Genomic DNA, 23,523 nt, shown 5'->3' on the forward strand with positions numbered 1-23,523 from the left:
CCCAACACTGGTGAAAACTACCATCAAGTAAATAAAAGAGCAATGACAAAGATTCAGACCATACTGAGACTCCCCACTTGCCTGACAGGGCCGTGCAGAGAGGTTTAAAGGGGCGGGTGCTCAAAGTTAAAAAGGGGCACATTGAACCAGGCTGAATAACAACACACATTCATCAAGAATCTAATATGGGAAGGGCAGGGCTGTGTTGATCTGAGACTGTAGACAGTAAAAAGTCCACAGGAGAGATGGTAGCTGATTAAACAAGTGTCATGAGATAATAACAAAATGCAAAGATTGGTGACAGCGCTTGGAACCATAAGGACACAAAAAACTGTGAGAAATAATTTAGGCTCTGCCTGTGAATCACTCTTTGCTTCTCTTCTTCCTTCCATCCCATCATTTCATATATCACTCTCCACTTGCTGTCTATCTGAGAACAAGGCACAACTTGCTATTGCAATAAATATAATCTAATTGTCCACACCTAACAACTCCAGCACTTAATCTAAAATAAAATGATGACAGAAAAATGTTATAGCCCTGCCTTTAGTAGCCTCACACAGCTCCTGCTGTTTCCTCCTCATGTCCTTACCAGGCATGTCTGGACAATGTTATATCATGAGTAATAATTTAAAAAAATCTATATACATAAAACACACACATGCACACACAGTGACACTTTAGACCTTCTTCCGAATACTGTATATACTATGGGCATCATGGTGCTGATCCAGAATCCTTACATTATTATTTATTACTAGAGCTACAATAATAAAGCAAAGAGGAGGGGGGAGTAATAAATATGAAATAATGTATTTATGATGATTCCATTTGTTTCACTATCCACTCTGTGCAGGGCAAAGCTTATTACATGTTTAAACTGTAGAGATACAATCATTTTACTGCTGTAAAATCCAACTTTTGTCTTATTTAAAATATAAATCTAATATAATCTGCTTCTTAATGTATGTTCTTTAAAATACAGCTTGTGTTTTTTAATATATTATAATTATAATAATTATTATGTGGACATGCATATTAGATCGTTTTTTAGTGAAATATAATCCCTCCAGAAAGGCAGGAAACTTACTTTAAAACTAAATATGTTCCCTAAAACGGTGACAGAGCTACAGACCCATGACAGCCTTACACAGGTAGCCAGCAGCTACGACCAGCACTACCTGTGCAGTTAATAAAAGGACAGGTAATGTTTGTCGCGCTGTTGCACACACAGCACGCTCGTTTGTTTCAGTTCGTCAGTTGCAACAAGACAGCTTACCAACGTGTACGTAATAAGCTAATACTCCTGGGTGCTACACACTACAGTGTGCGCTGTACACCTACTTACTGGGTTTGTCGCATCAGTCTGTGTCTCTGAGTTAACTTGTGTTTCTCCTGCAGCTCCGGACCGCTAAAAATGCGCGTGCTCTTTGTGAGCTCGTTCCCGGCTCGTAACCAGCGCGTTCTGCCGTCGAGGGCGATCATTGGTTAAATGTGATCATGTGACTGATGCAAGCCAGATCCTTTTATTTAGCAAAACTGTGATTAATAGTTAAATATTATTGTTGAGGGGCACAGAAAGGACTCCGCACACACACACATAAAAAGTAATAATAATTTTTTTTTAAAAGGTTACCTCAACAAAAGGGCACTTTGGGCACCCATCAGGAAAGGGGCGGGTGCTCAAGCCCCTCTAGCCCCCCCCCCCTGCACGTGCCTGTTGCCTGATCACGGACATCAGAATATCTGTGGCTTCTTATTTAAACTTGTTGTGAGTCCCTGCAGTTAGAAAGTCCTCGGTCATGGTTCATGAGAGAAACAACCACACGACTGAGTGAAAACCTAACCCTGACCAGGCTGTCATTCACTGCAGCAGTCACAGTTAGAAGCTGTGGTTTGTAGGGCTGAAACATGTTTAAACACATTATCACAGGGTGTCACAGGGTGTCACAGGGTGTCACAGTGGCAGCAGTAATAAATAGTCTGTCTGGGTCCAACGATGCAGCACTGTCTGTACTGATTCTCTGATACTGTGCTGGTCTGAAGAAGAAGTTACTGTTTCCACAGCAGCATACAGAATAAAATAGTATAATTCACAAAATCAACACTGTTAATAGTAAAGTGAAAGACTAATAATGCAGTAGTGCAAATTTTTATGTATAGCAGTGATAAAAATCAGACTCATGCTGAACTGTGCAGACGATGTAGCGTGCACTGAGATTGTGCAAGAGAGAAAGAGTGGTAGTGCAAGCGGCATTAATAAAAATATATAGAGTGTAAACCTGAAGAGACAGCAGCATGAAGGGCGATCCAGAAATGTGTGGAGTCTGTCCTGACAGGAGTGTTCACCTGCAGAGAGAACAGCATCATCTCCTGCAGCGTTCCTCAGGTGGGTTCTCCACGATGGGTTCTCCACGATGGACAGCAGTGTGTTCAGTCCTGACCCTCACTGACTGACTGACCAATGATTGAATCGTTCCAGCCTTGACCCTGCTGGCACCTCTGGCGACTGGTAGAAGATCTCCAACATGTTGGTGCACATCACTGAAGGATCTGAGCTGAACGTAGAAGCAGAATACAGCGTGCTCTGCCCTCCAGGCTGTTGGCAACATGCGTGACGTACAGAACATATGACAGAGGCAACAGCTCCTTTCAACGTGATCGTCCTGCTGCTTTTTCATTTGACTTCAGAGTGCAGCATAATCAGAAGTGTCCTGTGGAGAATTGTGGCGTGGTCTTCTAAATGATGGAGCCCCCCTGTACTGATAAACGTGTGTTTGCAGCACAGCGGGACGGTGAACGCAGCGGGAAGCCTTCGATTACGGAGCTCGGGAGCAAACGTGTGGAAAACACCGAAGCAAAGCTGTGAATGAACCTGTGAGGGAAACACGAGCTGGCGTCTCACGGTTCCTCCTGAAGCAGTGACCTCCTTGTCCTGGCTCCTTAACGGGATCCTCCACTCCAAAACTTTTCATCATCAAACACTCTGCTTCCTTCTTTACAAAGAAAGCTGTGATCTGCTTGGATTTAAAGGGATTTGGGATAATAAATTCTGGCTGACACAAGTTTTATTCTTTAGAGGTCAAACTTTGCTGTCTTGTTGCTTCGGGAGCTTTAACTTTTCCTTAAGTCATCAGTCTCTGGCTTTAAGCTTCTGACATGCATCCGTGATTTGAAGCTGCATAAATAAAAGAGACTTATATTATATTTCATCCCATGGAGGTCCAGTACAGCCATGAAAGCAGACTGAACAGAGAGACGTTATCTGGTAATTGCAGCCTCAGGTGATTATCGGTCATTTCTGTCTGCAGCTCGGCTGTTCGGGGCCATTACCCGCTGCTTTTGTAGCCTTTCATTTCTTTACAATTTGAAGACTGAATCCGCAGAATTAGCTTTTAATCGTTTCATCTGAGCCGTCACTGAAGTATAAAAACATGAAGACTCTCAGTGCTCTGATTTCTAAATGAGTTTGCACATCAGATGTAACGATACAGATGATATCGTTGGATCTGATGTGCAGCGTATGACTCTTCTGTCTCTGCTCCTCGCTCACAGCCTGAAAACCTCTGAAATCCAAATGAAAAAGTAGGCCGAGCAACAGCAGCCCAGTAAGTGCGGCGTTTCTTTGGCCTCCCGTGCACAGGAGTTGTTTGACTCTTTTCAGATTGGCCCACGCCAAAACCATAAGTGTCAAACCTTGGCTGGATTAAAGAGCTGAACATTGATGAAAACAGCTGAGATCTGGGTTTGATCTCAGCGCTGCGACAACGTTTTTCGAAGGTTGGGGGAAAAGTTGAAACTGTGTGTCATTCAAATACTCTCCTCACTATGCTGTAAAAGTCAGATGATGACACTTCTCACTTTTCAAAACTTGAAAAACGTCTAAGAATCCGTTGTATTAATGTCCTTACTTCCTAAAACAGTCTCGGTTATAAAACTTCACATTTTAACAAACAGGTTTTTGCTTTCTGAACAAAAACACCTGTTTGGAAAACAAGCTTAATTAAAGAGTCGGGGCTTAAAAACACAGCCTCTCACCCCGTCAGCTCAGGCATTGTGTAACCACACAGATGTGTACCTTTCGTGGACTCACTACATCACGGATTAATCTGTGGTTATACAGCAGTTTCTACTCTACGGGATCAGTCAAATAAAACGCGCCTCATTCACATAAGGTTTTTTCTACACCTAAATACTTTCTGTCTGACAGTCACACTCTGATGAACACAACAGAGCAAATTGGGGTTCAGTATCTCACAAAAGGAGACAAAAAAGAAGGAAAGAAAAATACTAATGATAGCATCAACACTCCTATTAGAGTGATTAGTAACTAATAATAAGCCCATCCTGTCATGGATCGCTGTGTGGCAGGCAGGAGGAGGACCCAAAATGCAAAACTCACAGACACGGGGATGAACTCAAAAATTACAGCTTTAATGCTGGAGAGGCAGAACGTAGGAAATACAAAACTAAACTGGGAAAACTAAATACAAAGCTCGCCAAGAAACACAGGGAGGAACACACACAACATGAGGGAGAACGCGACACAGAACTGAGGGAGACGCAGACATAAATACACAGAGGGTTAACGAGGGAAGTGGGAGCACACGGGGAACACAGCTGACACTGATAATAATCACGGGACATGGCAGGAGTGAACACAACACTGACGGTAGAGGTGAAACAGGAAGTACAGAGGTTCAGACAGGAGGAGAGAGAGCACGGGGAGAACACCAACATAACGGGCAGGGGAGACACGGAATAAACACGAAAGGGGACGAGGGCTCATGAATACACAGAGGGGCACACAGGGGGTGAGAGTCACAAAGGGAAAGCACTCAGGGAACAACACAACAGGGCAACTCAGGAAACAGAACCTAAACAGGGAACAAAATACAAACATACAAGAAAACTAAGAACACTGGGCCAACATGGCCCAGGACCATGACACATCCGGTCTGTGTGTCTGACGTCATTAACTGTTTCCGGGTCCAAACTCTGCTGCATCACTGAGCTACAAACTGCACTTTCATCTGTAATACAATGATAGCGTGGCTGCTTTACCAGGTTTAACATCCAGACAATGAAAACAGAATTTATTAAATTTGATGTGCTACGTGATCGCTAGCGACACAGCTATGTTAGCATAAACACTGAAGCTGGAGGATGATGCTAACTTTCTTCCACTCGATAAAAGTCAACGTGATGGTTCCTGATGGTTAGTAGTGATGGTAAATTTGATTCTTTTTACTGTGTGAGTGAGTGATTCGTTCGCTCTATGATTCAGCACAGGAGGGAAGGGGGTGAGTAGCTCAAATGTGCTGTTAGCATGTTAGCAGAGCGATGCTACTGTGAACCGAGGAGCTATTTTCTTGATGTGAGCTTCTACTCACGTTTTTTTCTTCCAGTTCAGAGCAGAAATTTTTTTGTTAAGATACTGGATGTTGTGTTTTTCTCCATAATTTTAATTATAAGCTAGATACATTGCTGCTAACAGCAACAGGGATGAGTCAGTGAGTCAGTTGGGCTTGTGAATCATGATTCATGAGTCAGTAAAGTGATTCTCGAGTACTGAACGATTCGTTCATGATTCGAGCATCACTAATGGTTAGAGACAAATGTAATCGCACGGCAGGATGCTGTAAACGGACCAAACTTCAGTCAGAACAACTGAGATAATCCATCCACAACATGAGGTTAGTCATTAATATACTGCTGCAGGGCTGCAGTTCCACTATCCTTGCTATCTCTTTAAAAGAAGCTAAAGCCAATCTTAACAGCTGTGGTCTTATATATTAAACAATTCCTTATTTCTTCGTCTAGTTTCTTTTTAAAAAACAGTCTATATTTTCACTTTCTTTACAAATCTTATGAAAAATCCCCTTTTTCTAAAACTGTTCTCACAGCTTCTGTGGACTTCGCCTCATTAAGCTGCTGTTTAGAGGTCAGAGCACAGCTTAGGTTCGTGGTCTGGGTCAGAGTTCACGACTTCATTATGTTCAGATAAAGATGTCTCGATTTCTCAGTATTAGCTCTGCAGGCTTCTGACCTTTGAACCGATTTGATCCCCAGAAGCTGGCAATCTCAGACAGATTCAGGCTGTAAATAAAAATAAAAGCCTTGCTAAGGAGAGGTCAGTCACCCAAACACACAGGCTCAGTGTCGACGCGCTCCACGCTGTGAATTTCAGTTTTTATAAATATATCTGGTGGGCAGCAGCTTGGCGACACGCTCGGCTCACAGCATTCGCGGTCTCGATTTTTCCCGTCAGCATTCCCACATTGTTTGCATCCACATTTAAAATGCCGTTTGTATTAAGGTTTAATCCGAAGCTGTGCCGACGCCGTCTGTCGTCCGTCTCCAACACGACGTTTGATCTGATGCAGTTTGATGAAAAGCAGAAACGTGTGTGTGCGCGTGTGTGCGTGTGTGTGTGTGTGTTTATGTGCATGTGTGTGTCTGTGCGTGTGTGTGTGTGTGTGTTTATGTGTGTGTGTCTGTGTGTGTGTGTGTGTGTGTGTTTATGTGTGTGTGTCTGTGTGTGTGTGTGTGTGTTTATGTGTGTGTGTCTGTGTGCGTGTGTGTGTGTGTGTTTATGTGTGTGTGTCTGTGTGTGTGTGTGTGTGTTTATGTGTCTGTGTGTTTATGTGTCTGTGTGTGTGTGTGTGTGTGTGTTTACACACTGTCAGAACAAGAAGATGTAAACAGGTGAAACTCCAGCAGGGCGGATGAAGCCGTTCCTGCCTCTGGTCTCAGCACAAACCAACACTGCTCTCCTGTCTCCTCTCATGTTTCCTCTTACATTTCCTTAAACCTCTCGTTCCCTCTGTTTTCCATCCTGTCTCGTTCCCTCTTGTATTCCTACTCCTCTCTGCCTCTCTTTGTCCTCTGCTGTTCCATTTCTTCTCTTCTCACTTCCTTATTTTACTTTTCTCTCCTGTGTTTCCTGTCGCCTTTGCTGTCGCTCCAGTTTCTCTTCTCCTGTGTCCTCTTCCTCTCTGGTCGTTTCCACGTCTCCTCATCTTTCTCCATCGTTTTTTTCTTTGATGTCTCCCCTGATGATGTTTCATTCACTGTCTGATTCGCATCATTTAGGCTACTGTCTACTTATCATTTCCCCTGTCACTTCCTGTTTCAGTGTTTTCCCCTTTCTTTCCTCTCCAGTCTCATTTCCATTTGCTTCCTGATTATTTCTCTTTTTTTGTTATGTTTCCTCTCCCATTTCCTTCCCAATGTCCTTTTCTTTTTCATGTTTGCTTATCCCATTTCCTGTTTCCTATAGTGTTTCCTCTGCTATTTCTGCCTCTGTATCCTCTCCCATCTCCTGCTCTTTCCTTCATTACTTCCTCTTGTTTCCTGTTTCCTTTCTTGTCTGGTATGAACTAACCTCAGCAGGGCTCGATGTTAGAGCCGGCATCTTTCCCTCACTGTGTGCTAAATGTAAATGAACTGGACGAAGGCCTGCTGACGCTCAGCCTCGACACCACCCGACAGGCTGTGGAGGTGATTTCTGAATCACTGTCAGAAATCCCAGAGGAAGCGCGGGAATAATGATATTCTGAACTAGTTCCAGTCTAACGTTGAGCCCGAGGAGGTCGACTCTCCCTCTGCCTCCTGCTCGTGTCCAGATTTCTCCCACTGAATAAAGTATGAGATGCAAACACGGCCACGCGGCGGAAACTGAAACGCTCTAAAGATGATCATTAATCTCAGTCTGAAAAGCAAAAGAAGAATAAAGCTGTTTTTGTTTCGGCGTGTGGGCGGAGGTTCATCTTGAACTCGGTTATGTCGTCGGTTTCTTAGAGGTGCATCTGTGTCTTTCCTGTGTCTGTGAAGTACTTTGTGAGCTTGTGTTTAAAAGTTCTCATTGAGAAAAAAAGGTTGTTTTGAGCTTCAGACCTTTATGTGGTCTGGTCGTGGCTCAAGAGTTGGGAGGTCGCCTTGTAATCGGAAGGTTGCCGGTTCGAGCCCCGGCTTGGACAGTCTCGGTCCTTGTGTCCTTGGGCAAGACACTTCACCCGTTGCCTACTGGTGGTGGTCAGAGGGCCCGGTGGCGCCAGTGTCCGGCAGCCTCGCCTCTGTCAGTGCGCCCCAGGGTGGCTGTGGCTACAATGTAGCTGCCATCACCAGTGTGTGAATGTGTGTGTGAATGGGTGGATGACTGGATATGTAAAGCGCTTTGGGGTCCTTAGGGACTAGAAAAGCGCTATATAAATACAGGCCATTTACCATTTACCATATGTACTTCCTTATTTTATTCCTCCTGTTTCCTGTTCCTCTCATGTTTCTTTTCAGCTTCCTCCTTTGATTCCTTTGTAATCTCCTCCTCTCCTTTCTTATTTCCTCTTCTGTTTTCAGTCTTTTTTCTTGTTCTATTTCTTCTGTTTCCCAATTGCTTTGCTGTTTCCTCTTTCGTTTCCTGTCTCCTTTCCCATTTTCATCTCCTTGCCAGGTCTTTTGTCTTCTTACACATTTCTGTTCCTTCTCTGGTCTTAGTTTCCTGATTCCTTATCACTGTCCTATCCCTTTCTGTGTTTCCATTCCTATTTCCTCTTCTGCTTCTTCCCCTGTTTCCTCACTAGTCTCCTTTGCCATTCCCTCTCCTGTTTCCTCCTCTGTTTCATCTCTTTTGTCCTCTCTTGTTTCCTTTGCTGTTTCCTTATCCCATTCATTTTTCCTTTTCCTTCTGATTTGTTTCCTGCTTCCTTTCCTTCATTTGTTTTCTGATCCCTTTCCTGTCTGCTCTACTGTTTCATGCAATCTTTACTATATTCCTAATACATCTGCAGTTTCATCTCCTGTCTCCTAAATTCATTTTGTTTGTTTCCTCTGCTATGTCCTGGTTCCTTTCCTGCCTCTGGTGCTCTTTCACACTCCTCTCCTGTTTATTTCATTTCAACAGTAGTTCTTTGTTTTTTTCTACTTTTTCCTCTTTCCTCTCCTTCCCTCCCCTCCTGACTCCTTTGCTTCCTCTCCTTGTTCAGGTTGTCCGTGTGTGACGAGGACAAGTTGACTCATAATGAGTTAATCGGGGAGTCCCGAGTCCCTCTGAAGCGCGTGAAACCCGACCAGACGAAACATTTCCACACCTGCCTGGAGCATCCACCACCGGTAGGACACACGCACGCGCACACGCTGGAAAAAGACTTTAATAATGAAAATGTTATTACACGTTTCCTAAAAGCTATAAAAAGATAAAATTTTGTGACTTTCAGAAACTGTCAAGAATTTTGGATCCCGTTGGGTTTATTTTCAAAAATTGTTCCTCGGTTGACGTTTGTGTTGCAGTCACACTAACAAAAACTGCAGCATGATGATGAACTTGTAGAGCTTTAAGTGTTTGATCTGAAGATGGAGACCCCGTCTGTGGTCACTTCCAATCAGGTCCTGCAGACTGAGTCAGTGTGCAGCTGAGTGGGATCAGGTCCACAGTCACATACACTCTGTGATAACACGGCGATTAACGGTGATAAACTGGGAGACATCGCAAATCTGTTGCCATCTACATACACAAACACTGATGGCAACGTAACTGCAGGACGACACAGATGCTCAGCTACCTTGGTCACAACCAGAGGATTTAAAGAGATGTTGGTGACAAGTTGCTGTCATCAGCAGACTGACTACAACATAAACATGGAATTTGTGCAATTGGTCACCCAACGTGAAAAAATTCAGCGTAATGCAATAAAATCACCAGGCAACGAATGACGTCTCCTTGTGACGAGGAGGTTACGGTCCTAGTGCACCTTCATGTGATTCACTGTAAAGATGGAATCCAGACTTTAACCCTTTAGAGCCGGTCGGAGCGGACACGCTCTATTTTGCGTAACTATCTTTAAATCCCAGTAGCACTGCAACCACGTAAGCTAGCACAAAAATTTTTTTTGCATATGAAACCGGAGGAGTTGTACTTACATCTTATGCCATCAGCTTGTCCTCGGTCACGGTTTCCTTCCACACAAAGCTTTGCAAAAATTGCATAAAAGGCGCTTGCAGGAACTAAAACATAATATTCCAGAAACACGCTTTGCCGATCCGATCAGCTGTTCATAACACTTCCTACGTTGGAATAGACGTCAGCGCGAACTTTTGCATTTCCGCCATTACCTGCCCGAAACCGGAAGTGACGTCATTTTCGCGGAAATGTAGTCTTTTTTACCATCAGGGCCTCAGGGCCTATACTGGTCTTTTTAAAAGTTATCTTTGACTTTATGACTTTCTGTGTCGTTTCTGGGATGCTTAGGACTCATATTGCACTGCTGGAAATAGTTTATTTTGATGCATATGCTGCTTTTTTGCAAATTTGCAGTATAATATTTATTTTCGTTTTTCCTGCAGTGTATGAAAATTGGTGTATTTCAAAAATAAAACTATGAAGACACTCAAAATAAATTTCCTGTGGTGGGAAACTATTTTGTGCAACTTTTTTGTATTTACAGTTTTGAGGGATAAGCCTCTTAAATTTCTCTAACTACAAATATATGTTAAAAAAGCAAAAACGATTTTCAATTTTTTTGTAGTTTATTGCACTTTTTTGCAATTTATGTAATTACTATGCACTTAATGAATACATATTATTAAAATCTGGGCTATAATGGTTGTATTGATGTATAGCAACTTGAAATGCTCCCAAAAATGGCTCCACAGCATGTAAAAATATAATATAAGCTCTGGCGGACTTGGTTCTATGGTAGGTCTTAAAGGGTTAAACAGGTTTTACAAAGAGAAAGAATCTGCTGCAGTTCCACTAACGTCCAGCAGGCTCCAGCAGTGAGTCAGTCCCCATAGACTCCCATGTTCAAACGTTACAGCAGAAAGAAACACGTTTACAGCCTGATACAGACTTCCATCTGCTATATACAGTCTATGATACGATGAAGCATCAAAAGTCATCCTCACGGTTTCCTCTCTCTGCTCTATTCTCATCTCGCCCTCAGCTTCCCTCTCCGACTGCCATGGGTGAAGCCCTGAGAGGAATTTCCTGCTACTTACGAGAGGTAAAGCTTCAACTTTCCATCTGCCCAGTTTGAAGTGCAGGTCTCACAGCAGACTCAAAGTCATGTGATCACCACAGTCATCAGCTTTGTGAGGTGATCACATGACCAAAGTACTAATGCTAAACACGCTGTGCTGTGCAAACTCTTCATTCTTGTACAGCAGTGGGAGGCGTGCAGTAATGAATTATCACTGAGCATCATCCGGCTGTGCTGTCTGTCTAAAACGAGCGCTCCTGCCTTTTTGAAGTATTTATATGATGTTTTCTAAACGCCTGGCTGCAGATGCCTGTGCTCTGACAGGGAGGGTTTGATCTCTGGAGTTCCTTGTTGGCGTCCTGTGGTGCTGCTGAACACACATTAGGACCTTACACTGACGCTCGCTCAGCAGAAACTGGTCCTTCTGTGGTGAGCTTAATCAAACGGACTTGTTTGGCGATGATTTTTACACAAACTGGACCTCTCTGCAAAACTCAGCTGAGAGTATGTGTAATGCTTTAATGCTCTGGGTGAGTACAGCGTAAATCAATCAGTTCTTTGATCCCAGCTTTAGGCCCTCTGGGGGGGGCGGGGCCTGTTTCAGTGGAAACTGAAATGACACTGTGCACAGTGTGTTGTGTTCTGGCTTTGATGAGTGGACCTGATCACACAAACTCATGACACATCCAGTTTCACCGTCTGAAGCTACATAGGAGATGTCCAAGTTCATGGGCTGCTTCCTCCTGAGGCCGATTACGTCACGGCGACGCAACGAAGGCTGCCCTAATTCGTAGACTCCTCCAAATGCATCCTCCTTTTCCCCGAATTTGAAGGATGGGTTGGGTGTGTTCTTCGTGGCCCACCATATCTCAGAATTCATAGCGCGGCCCAGCCAATTCCAGTTTCCAACAATGGCGGCAGCTGCTTAGTTTTAATATTACTCTTATTAATCTTTCTGGGTCACAAAATAAACTTTTAAAATATTTTCTGGTGAGAATGTCGCTGTGTAAACTTCAAATATCTGCTCTGTTTATCAAGACACCACATATTTGCAAAAGTTTATTAAACTCCACCGAGACAGTGGTGACGCAAATCTGAAGGCTCGACCGTCCCATTTCACAGCCGCTCACTTCCGGCCTACCCGACCTTCTGAGGACCCGGCCCACGTAGACCCCGAAGGCCGGGTCCTCAGGAGGATGCAGCCCATGAATTTGGACACGACCGTAGAGCAGGTGAGCAGGGCAGGAAGTCAACCACAGGAACAGCAGAGAGAATCATATCAGTTTTCAAAATAAAAGACCCAGGAGCAAAAACAGAAACAGACTCAGAGTGGGTGTAGTTCAGAGGTCAAACCTACAGAAAGGATTTGTTGTTATGGAGCGTATCCCAGCAGTCAAAGCACTGAGACAGGTTCAATCCACAGTCTCAACAGACAAAAGCAGTATCCAGTGGATCTACTTTCTGCTAAAGAAATAGTCCCACCAGTGAGAAATCCCAGTTTAAGCCCAGATTACACCTCATTTCTGCTGTTACTGGTTGCACAGCATTATTAGTTAGAGCTGTCGGTGCATCGGATCTCTGAAAGACGACTTCGGCTGTTCCCGTCCTGACGAGACGGTTGTCATGGGGAATAAGTCTCCAGAGCTCGACCTTCCTGAATAAATCCAGCGTGTTGAGTCGAATGTGAGTCATGCTCTGAAACGCTGATAACAGGAGAGGTCGGAGGAATTAATGCTCTAATTAACCCCGTTTCTGTGTTTAGACCAGTGTGTTTCTTGAAGTCGGGGACGCTGCAGAGTGCTGACTCTCTCTAAGCTGTCAGGGCTCCTCGTCTTTATTCATCAGAACCCAGAGAGCTGCGAAGGAAGCATAATCTGCATGATGAGGAGCTGAGCGAGGAAGCTGAGAGAGTGTGTCTCTGTCTTTAAGTGATATTTGCTGTGAAGTGGATTCAAAACATTTATAGAGGAGAGGCTCTTTGGATTCCCCTCCGACATCATCAAGCTCTATGAGAAGCTCCTCAGGAGGAGGCGGTTAAACATTTCCCTGCAGGGCTGTTTTCACATGTTGATGCTAATGAGAGCCGTTTTAATTGATGAGTTTATTTTCAGCAAAATATTAAAATTAGCTAAAAGTTCCCAGATGAAGGGAAAATAAAATCTGAGATATAAAATAGAAACATGAAAGGCTCATCAGAGCAGGCCCTCCTCAAACCCCAAATATTTACCCCTCACTTCCTCCTTTGTCTGAACCTAGCTGTTTAAGCTCCTCCCTCTCTAAGCCAACTTTCCTCTGATTGGCTGGTGCTCACAAACAACAAAACCTTCTGCTACTACAACCACGACCCAAAGTACTGCAGAAACTCACCGCTGGATCCAAAGATTCAAGACAAAAAGATCATTTATCACATTTTACGCACACAAAGCTACAAGCATGCGTTTGGTCTTCCTCGGACGGGAAGTCCAAGGCCTCGAGTAACAACCCAGGCTGTCAGCTGATTGGTTTTTGACTCCTTCGGAGCCCCTGGGGGTTTTGCCGTGTCTCACATTTCGCTGCAGTTCATTTAGATTCAGCTCCACCTCATTCAGTCTCCCTAAAATAAATTGCCTGCCAATTTCTTTTGAAAACAGGCAACTGCAAACTCGGTGTTCTCCACATCCTGCAGTGTACTGCAGACCTCGTTTTGGAGGAAGCAAATTCAAAGGCTGCTCCAAATGTTCTGATTATATCAGGAGCGAGTGTGGAAATGTAAAGTAACAGCTCCACGGGTGTGAAAACAAAACAAACCCAGGCTCTATCGATCTGTCTCCACCCGTCCTCTCAAAGTGCACATCCAACCAAATCAACAGAAACAAAGTGCAGCGTGGCAGTAAGTTCAGTTTGAACAGTAAAAGGTGAAAGGTCGTTCACAGTCTACACCACACCTGGCGGCTCATTACCTGGACGGTGTCCCGTAATTAAAAAAACAAAAAACAGATGGTGAGAAACAAACAGCGCAGTTAGGACATCCAGGATCTGTGGGACGGGATGACCTGAGTTTGAGTAACCTGCAGGTCGCTGTTATCAGACCATGTGTGGCCGATTCGAGCTTGCAGACTTCACAGTGCACCTGCAGTGCAGTCTGATCATTAATGAACAGCTGTTAATTAGACTTTTCCCTGATCGTACCTGTGGGATCTCCGTAATGATGGAAATCAGTGTGTGACCGCGAGACGGGTCACATGATCACACAGCAGGTGAGCCTCTGCGATCCAGGTGTTGTCCAAGTGTTTTTCAGAGGACGAGCCCGGAGATGTTCTGGGTGTGTTGTTCTGAAGATATGAAGCACGAGTCGGCGAGAGGACACTGGGAGTCAATCAACACATCTACAGAAATAATGAGGACAACTGAGCTGCAGCTTTAACGCCATTAAAATACAAAACACAGCAGCTGGGCTGAGAGTCTTAACGATCGCTGTCACAGGAAGTGATTCACAGCAAGGCGGGACCACAGGAAGTCGACCACACTGAGCAACTTCAAGCAACGACCGCAGAAATTAGCGATCTGAAATTAGCGACCCCAGGGACCCTCGGGACCTCGTGTTATAAGTCTGTCGCGACGGTCACTAAACTGTACCTGCACATGTCCGAGGGGATGACCGTGTGCTCTGATCGCTAATAATGATCAGAAAGGGGCAGGGATAGCTCAGTAGGTAAAGTGGTCGCCCCATGATCGGAAGGTCGGGGGTTCGAATCCACTTAACGGCTACCCTGAGGTACCCCTGAGCAAGGTACCGTCCCTACACACTGCTCCCCGGGCGCCTGCTTAGTGGGCTGCCCACTGCTTCACTGAGTGAATGGGTCAAATGCAGAGAAAAACAAGTAATTTCCCCATGGGGATCAATAAAGTATCCATTATTATTATTATTAAAGACACAACAGTGCAACAGAAAAGTGCAACAATCACTGTGTGTTGTGCAAAAAGTACCTTGATGTATGAGCACAGAGCTGATTGATCCTAATCCATCTATATGTATAATCATATATATGATTATATCACTGTATACAGATTAGGTATATAAATCCCTGATTCTCACTTGTTGCTAATCGTCCTGCTGGTTGACGCTGACGCGTTGAACCTTCACTTCCTGTTCTGATTTTCTGGATGTTTCCCGTCTGTGACGTTTAAAAACAAAGTGGAGGGGCTGCTGTCTTTGGGTGATTAAAGAAACATGTATTCAGAGCCGTGTCTTCGTTTGAAAGGAATGAGCTTTGGTGTCGAGTCGAACTCTTTTACAGATTAGATTCACGTGGCGTGGACGACGCAGGCTCAGCTCGCTGCTGCTGTTGTTTTTTTATTTGTTTAAAGGGCTGCAAGCTCATTAGCCGCCTGCGCCCGCCTCTGCGGTCGTACAGGTGTTTTCACAAAGACGGACGCTCGGGGGTGTTTTACTGTTGCTGTTTTCAGCCAATTGGCCTCAGCGCGGAGACAAACAGATCTTTACCTAATGACTCACCTTCAGTCTGAAAATCCAACCCAGACACACACAGCTGCTCGGAGTCTCTCCGGGGATTAGAGGAGCTCCTTCTCCGGGCTCATTTTCCACGTTTTCTCTGTGGAAATGAAGTAATTTGATTGATTAGCAGTGCAATTAAAAGGCTGAGTGTTTTCCCTTTTTAGAGGCTTACACAAAAAGTCCAATTAAACTAATTTTAGCGACACAGAATATGTATAATTACATCCCTCAGCTCAAAAAAGACATCAGTATTTATTACACATCATAATGTGTTGCAGTTAATGTTTGCTCTGCCATTAATAGTTATTATTTTTTATGTGGGCAGCTGGATGAAAAAGGTTTCAATTCCCCCTGCAGCTGTAAAACAGGAGTTGGGGCTGCAGAGCCTCATGACTTTGGCTTTGTAGTTTTGGCGTCTTCAGCCATGCAGACAAACTGGTTTGATTAATCCAGTTAATCCAGCTAAATGTACTCACAGCGTAATATGTGATGACGAGAGACGGAGAAAGCATCAGTTTATGTTACAGTGCATTCACATTTCCAACAACAGCAAAAGAAACAATGTGTTCAAGCTGGTAAAATATTGTTGTGAAAAACACAGAATGAGTTGATGTTGGCGACCTCGTCTCACAGTCAAAGACAGACGCAGTGGCCGTGACATCACTCGCTGGTCACTGATGCCCTGCTGTGAAACCTTGATGTGCAGCTCTGTGATGTGACTCGGAGGAGCGCCTCATTTTCAGGCTCATTGGAGTCATTGGACCTGAGCACGCAGTGTCACACCTCAGGTTTTTGAAACACAGCATGACGGAGCTGAAATAAACTTTACGTTTTTATTCAGTGTGACCAGAAACAAGCGACTGGGCAGATAAACCCAGCAGGTATACAGAGGTCAGAGGTTCTATCGGGTAGGAAGTCTTTCATCGCCACCTGGTGGCAAACGTTCCCTGAAGGCAGCAAACAGCAACCTTGAGGGAACGTTCCCTAAAGGCTCCCTAAATGTTGCATTTCCGACTGTTCCCTGAAGGTTGTGTCTGTAGGATCTCTAAGGGAACTCTAAGGAGCCTTCAGGGAACGTTCCCTAAAGCTTTGCAACCAAGCAGCTGCTCTCTTATGGACATTTTAGGCTCTCGTTGCCTAGGTTACACTCTAATGTATTCATGGTAGCTCTTTCACTCGCGCCGCTGAAATCTGAGAAACGTTTATCGGAGTCCCGCCACTTCCTGTCACAAGCGTTTTTTTGCTGATGTCACTGAATGTCGTTTGCTTTCTGCGGTCTCGGGTTATCAGGTCACTCCTGGTGTGTACGCAGCTTCAAGCACCACACTGACTTCATGTTTCCGAGCCCCGAATCCTCGTCCATGTTTTTTCCGTCTGCGTTGCGTGACTGTGAGCTAGCTTTCAGCCGCATTACCAAAAGACAGCTCACTGAATCCTCTGTCAACATCAGTCCATAGTTTCCTTCCTGATGTGAACTCCGTGTTGATGCTGGCAGTAGAAGAAAGATGTCAAATCCTTTTTGGACTTAAGTGGAAAATTCACAGAGCCGTTCAGGTGGAGATCAGTCCACAGGCTGTTTGAGGCAGTCAAAAGCATTTAATACATGAAAAGTTGGGTGAAGCACACTGAAGCAGAGTTTGCAGCGTGATAAACCGTCTCTCAGGTGCTTTTGCTGCTTTTCAGTCTCATGGAAAACATCAAACAGCAGATTTTAAATCCTTTCCTGCTGCCGGTTTATCTGGATGACCCGTGCAGCTCAGACCTTTCCCTTTCAAAGTCGAGCGTGGAAGCTTCAGTCTGCGCGCCGGCTGTACGTCACCCACTCACCTGGAACGTGAACCTCCGGTGTGATGACATTTCCTGCAGCAGAGGAGTCATTGAAGTGTGGATGGGAGTTTCACTTTGTAGACTCTGATTTCAGCTGGGAGTGTTTACAAAGTGCATCGCCCTCTGTTTGGTGGGCGGGAGAGAAATCCTGCCAGGCCCTGCTGGTTCCCAGTAAAAGCCATCGATCTGCTCATTCCCGACCTCTTTTCCTTTTTTTAGCTGCAGCTCTTCGTGTCAAATGGTGGAAAGTGAGCTCGCTGGAGCTGAATACCAACTCAGACCGTAGGAGGCGGTTAGTACACGGCTTAAATAAAATCTCTGCCCTTTCATTTTCCCTTCACAGAGTTCCAAACTGAAGCTTTTGTCTTTTTAAAGCGCAGTGAAAGGTCGAAGTGTGAATTAGGCCAAGGTCCAGGTGATAAACTGAGCACGCTCAGTAGGGCTGTAATGAGAACGGCGGGAGTGATGGAGTGAACCCGTGGCATCTGACGGAGACAGGAAAGCTCCCCCCGGGAGAAGGGCGAGGCAGAGACGGAGGATTAAACTATCGATCTTCGTACCTTCTGCTGTGCCGTGATCAGAGAGATCAAATCGAAGACCTGCTGTGAGACGAGTTTTAACGAACGCCATCGCTGTGGAGACGTGTCTGTTTGATCTCCTCCATCTGTGGGAACATTTTAAAGAAACAAAAATCTATTTGTTTCTTTAATATGAGAATCTTGGACTTACGTTTTAGTGAGGTTTCAGAAATGTGCAGTAATTTCAACCCTTTCAGGATAAAACTGTGGCCTCTGTAGAGGACAGCAGGACTACAGGAGCAGGGATGAGGTGGAGGAGGGTCAGATGTTAGGAGGAGGAAGGTGAAAGTTCAGAGGAGGTGGATCTGTGGCAAAATAATTACACCTGAAGTCCTGCAGAGGGAACCATCTGCATCCTTGTTGCATAAATCTTGGCCCACAGTCCAGAGCAGCCAGGGATCAAACCACCAACCTTTAAACCAGGGGCGTCCAACTGCAGGCCTCAAAGCCCGGTGTCCTGCAGGTTTTAGACGTGTCCTTGATCCAACACAGCTGTTTTAAATGTCCTGAAGTTCTCCAGAAGCTGGTAATGAACTAATCATTAGATTCAGGTGTGTTGACCCAGGGTGAGATCTAAACCCTGCAGTTCCCCACCCCCGCACGGCTTCCTAAGACTCAGCCTTCTTCACCTGCTGGTTCAGGCTGAGAGTAAAACCTGTGCTCCAGGTGAGGCTCGAACTCACAACCTCGGCATCGCTCTGCTGAATACTGTCGTATAAGTACCGCGCGCTGACCGATTGCGCCACTGGAGCATCAGCTGCACTGGGCTGACCTGAAACTGTCTGTCAGGCGATCATCTGATGGCGTTTGAGCCTCTGATGCTGTGGGACTGTGCATAACAATGTCTGAATAAGTCGAATTTTAATGCCACACTTTGGATAAAGCCCTTGGATTAAAGCTGCGTGTCTGCACTTCGATCACAGCTGATGGTTTAAAAGCTGCTGTGGCGAAGGACAGAGACAAAACTGCAATAATGCGTCAGCATTCAGAGCTCGTGGACCAAAGTGCTTCACAGCAGACAGACCTGACAGCGCTGCCTGTGCCCACTTCCACAGGTCACATGGGTATTGGACTCTGGATCACTGCCACTCTTTGGCTACGTTCACACTGCAGGCGAAAGCGCATCAAATCCGATTTTTTTTGACCCTATGCGACCCATATCCGATCATGCTATGACAGTGTGAACGGCGCAAATCCGATATTTTCAAATCCGATCTGGGTCACTTTCGTATGTGGTACTGAATCCGATACATATCCGATGTTTTAGAAAGCGACTGCTGTTTGAACGGTCATGTCGCATTAAATCCGCCTTTTACGTCACCGACACAAGACTGAAGCCAATTATCAGCGCCAGAGAAGACATCGCGAACGCTTCCTGGACATCCAGTGTAGATGTTAGTGAAACTGTTGGGAAGATAACGTGAACATTTTATTTGTACTGTATAATCTGCAGATTCTGACAGAAATCTGCAACTATCCTTTGAAGCACCGCTCCTCTCTTAAACAGCAATAAGGATCATTATTAGGTTATTTACATTATTATGTAAATAACAAAATAACTTAAAGCAAAAATTGGGAAACGAAGTCCGAAGTCTGCATATTAAGGGCCATCAGTCAAACAATACTGTTGCTCTGGGTCTAAACAGAGCTCGTTGTGTGTGACGTCTTCTTTTGCGCATGCGGGCCGCTTTGAGCGTTCACACTAGAGCGCGTTTGCTGTCGCATTTTATTTGTAGTGTGAACGAGCAGACAAAAAAATCGGATTTGATCAAAAAAATCGGAATTGAGCATCAAGACCTGCAGTGTGAACGTAGCCTTTGCTTTCATTGACACACAGGGAACTGTGACAGATGTGAAATCCTCACCTGTCAGGCCAAAAACAGCATTCCTGCCTCACAGCGTGGCCTCTTCTGTGGAAATAATGAACAGAGCTCTTTGTAGACGCGGTCATTATAAATCTGGCAGCCTCACACTCAAAGAGAACACACAGGGCTTCCATGTCACAGCGACTCTCTGGTTCCCGGTTCAAGAGCGTTCTCACCTGTGGGAGCCGGTCTGCAATATGAACTCTGAAACACCTGAAGCGAAACCATCAAAGCAGCTGAAGCAGGAGAAACTGAAGCTCCGAAGGGAAATTAATCCAAAGCGTCTGATGTTAGATTCACATCAGGCAACTTTCCTCAAGTCTTCAACTTCTTTCTGCAGCAAGAGTCCTGACAGGGACTAGAAAGAGAGCAGATTTCTCCTGTTTTGGCTTCCTGTTAAATCCAGAATTCAAAATCCTGCTCCTCACATACAAGGTCTTAAATAATCAGGCCCCATCTTATCTTAATGACCTTGTAGTACCATATCACCCTATTAGAGCACTTCGCTCTCGCTCTGCAGGCCTACTTGTTGTTCCTAGAGTATTTAAAAGTAGAATGGGAGGCAGAGCCTTCAGTTTTCAGGCCCCTCTTCTGTGGAACCAGCTTCCAGTTTGGATTCAGGAGACAGACACTATCTCTACTTTCAAGATTAGGCTTCAAACTTTCCTTTTTGCTAAAGCATATAGTTAGGGCTGGACCAGGTGACCCTGAATCCTCCCTTAGTGATGCTGCAATAGACGTAGGCTACCGGGGTTTCCCATGATGCACTGGGTGTTTCTTCTTCACTCACTATGTGTTAACAGACCTCTCTGCATTGAATCATATCTGTTATTAACCTCTGTCTCTCTTCCACAGCATGTCTTTATCCTGTCTCCCTTCTCTCACCCCAACCAATCACAGCAGATGGCCCCGCCCCTCCCTGAGCCTGGTTCTGCTGGAGGTTTCTTCCTGTTAAAAGGGAGTTTTTCCTTCCCACTGTCGCCAAAGTGCTGCTCATAGGGGGTCATATGATTGGTGGGTTTTTCTGTGTTGTTGTGATTTGGCGCAGAATCACAAACATGGTTTCACAGGCTGTTGTAATGTAAGCTGTCAGTTACAGAGCAGCAATGTCCAGCATAAATTGAGACTATAGCTCAGAGAAACCTCTGCTGAAGTTTATTTCATGGTTAAGTTTTACATACAGTACATATGTTTATGAAGGGTCAGTGTTTTTCTCCTCAGGCACGGAGACTGTGCAGGAAAGACCACCAGCTTAATGTGACTCCACACGCTGTAGCTCATATACCTCTGCAATGAGATGATATGCGTCTGTGTGTGTGTGTGTGTGTGTGTGTGTGTGTGTGTGTGTGTGTGTGTGTGTGTGTGTGTGTGTCTGTGTCTGTGTGTGTGTGTGTGTCTGTGTCTGTGTGTGTGTGTGTGTGTGTGTGTGTGTCTGTGTCTGTGTGTGTGTGTGTGTGTGTGTGTGTGTGTGTCTGTGTGTGTGTGTGTGTGTGTCTGTGTGTGTGTGTGTGTGTCTGTGTGTGTGTGTGTGTGTGTGTGTGTGTCTGTGTGTGTGTGTGTGTGTGTGTGTGTGTGTGTCTGTGTGTGTGTGTGTGTCTGTGTCTGTGTGTGTGTGTGTGTGTCTCTGTCTGCAAAGGCGATAGCTCGAAAACATTTTAATGAATTCTGATAAAACTCTGTGGCGTGTTGAGCGAGCTCATGTTAACAATCATTAAAATTCCTTCCATCCACCGAGGTCAACGTCCTGATTTATTGGTGGAAAAATGATAAAAAGGCCTTAAAACGTAGAAACTGTGATTGTTGTGTGCTGTCAGCATGTAGAAAGCATAAAGATTTAAAGCGAGCCCTGATAACAGCTCGCAATTCCATATTTTCCCCACTGACAGGAAAATAAAGGGAAATGTTCCCAGCTGTTCCGACACGGATGATGAAGAGCTTCAGCTCTTTGCTTACATGTCTGCAGTTAAAAACTATAATAATATAATAATTAATATAATTATAAATATAATTTGTTATATTATGAAGACATAACCAGGTCAGAGGGTGACATCATCACAGTGAGAGATCATTATTAAAAAACAGTTTCGCCTGCTTTACGTTTACACTGCAGAATCAGCTCAGTGTGGAAAAACGCCTCCTCCACATAATCCTGGTGAAAACAAGGCTGGCAGACTCTTCTTCTCTGGGGTTTAATGGCAGCTGGCAATGGTGTGATGAACACCCGGTGCAGAGTTCAAATCTACATGTCCAGTTGCACATTCGTTGCTTTTGTATTTATTACATTTACAACCCTAAAACTTTCATGTGTTTAACCCGATGAAAAAACCCAAAGGATCTTCAGGGAACGTTCCCCAAAGGTTCCCTGACCGTTACTGCTTGCTGGGGTAAAGGGTTTAAAACATGGACGTTAAAATGAAGCGTAAATGCCTTAAACCCTGCTTCTACCTGAAGGCCACCAGGTGGCTGTGATTGCAGAAAGACTTGATGATGAGTTAGTTCCATCTTCATCGTCCTCTGCACACGTGAAAACCATCCCAGGCTAACCTGAGCTGTCACATGACGCACCTGACACGACTTCCCTGATAACGGTGTAATCTTGTCCGCAGTGGGAGAACGAGCAGCTGCACAGCCTGGAGGAGCGAGGTCGTCTTCTCCTCTCCCTTCAGTTCCTGCCTCCGGTCAGTCTGGAGGATAAAGCCGTAGAAGGTGGAGGTGAAGGCCCTCGCAACGGGGGTCTCTGTGTGGGCGTGAAGCGCTGCGCCCACTTGGCAGCCATGGATGTTAACGGATTCTCCGACCCCTACGTGAAAATGTAAGAGCCCCACGTGTGTGTGTGTGTGTGTGTGTGAGTCCAAGACTAAATTCATTTTCCTTTGAAATCATGAACGGTGCTGTTCATTGGCTGTGGATGGGTCTGATTTAGACCAATCAGTTTGCGTATCAGGCTGTTTGTTTCAGCTGTGAATAGGGATGGGTATCGTTTAGGTTTTATCCGATACCGGTACCAAACCGGTACTTTTGAAACGGTGCCGGTGCTTAAAGAATGGAGAACACAAACTTTGTCCAAAAACCTCTCATGTTCAGCTGTTTTTTTGTAAAAAGATAACAATGTTAGCCTTTTCTGCAGCTATGGGGCATATATGGTATCACTCTTGGCTGGAAGCAGTGCTTAAACAATGGAAAAAACAAACTTTGTCCAAAATCCTCTCATGTTCAGCTGTTTTCCACTTTTTCTTTGGTCATTTTAGCCTTTTTGGCCAGGGTGAAGGGAGCATCTGCCATCAAACAAGAAGACAGCCGCATGTAACTACGACGGTGTTTGCTAGTTCACCTTACATGCATTAATGTAATAACGTGGTTAGCCTACTCAACGTAAATTACACACGAACAACATTAAGCTACTCACGCAGAGAAGAGCGGCTGCTGCTGCATCATCATCCTCATCATTTCTGCTACACTGGCAGGGCTAGGGGCCAGGACTCTCCTCTTCGTGTTTTTGGGGGATGTTGCTAACTCCGGGTCCGATAACAGGCACCACACCCACAGTAGATGCGCTCGGTGTGAGGACTGACTCACGGCTGCCTGTGCTGGACACTAGGGGGACTGCAGGTTTCATCGTTAGTTTTTATGTCCCAAAGGTGGAAAAAGATTCCAACCATAACCTGCAGGGGGCGCTGCAGTCCTGTGTTCATGCTGTCTTCAGCAGTAAAACTTTTTTGAAGAATTTTACAGATTAAGCGATCGGAGTGAAGACAAAGCTCAGAGTTCTCCAAAGGAATCAG

General features: G+C 45.0%; 1 protein-coding gene and 1 non-coding gene across 2 annotated transcripts in view; one reads left to right on the forward strand and one right to left on the reverse strand.

The window, feature by feature from the left end:
• The window catches only part of doc2a (double C2-like domains, alpha), a 55,750-nt gene that overhangs the window by 25,395 nt on the left and 6,832 nt on the right, over positions 1-23,523 (forward strand). The window contains exons 5-7 of the mRNA XM_085404879.1: positions 8,985-9,111; positions 10,941-11,000; positions 22,348-22,553. Of these exons, the coding sequence (XP_085261005.1) occupies positions 8,985-9,111; positions 10,941-11,000; positions 22,348-22,553 (393 nt within the window). The remainder of the gene's footprint in view (positions 1-8,984; positions 9,112-10,940; positions 11,001-22,347; positions 22,554-23,523) is intronic.
• On the reverse strand, positions 18,535-18,628 carry trnai-uau (transfer RNA isoleucine (anticodon UAU)). The gene is made up of 2 exons: positions 18,591-18,628; positions 18,535-18,570 (listed from the first exon to the last, which is right to left on the reverse strand). It is a non-coding gene; the product is annotated as a tRNA-Ile (tRNA).

This window comes from Rhamphochromis longiceps, linkage group LG4, assembly GCF_057381845.1.
Source record: "Rhamphochromis longiceps isolate RC_006_pf linkage group LG4, R_longiceps_female_GT1.1, whole genome shotgun sequence".
Classification (NCBI taxonomy): Eukaryota; Metazoa; Chordata; class Actinopteri; order Cichliformes; family Cichlidae; genus Rhamphochromis; species Rhamphochromis longiceps.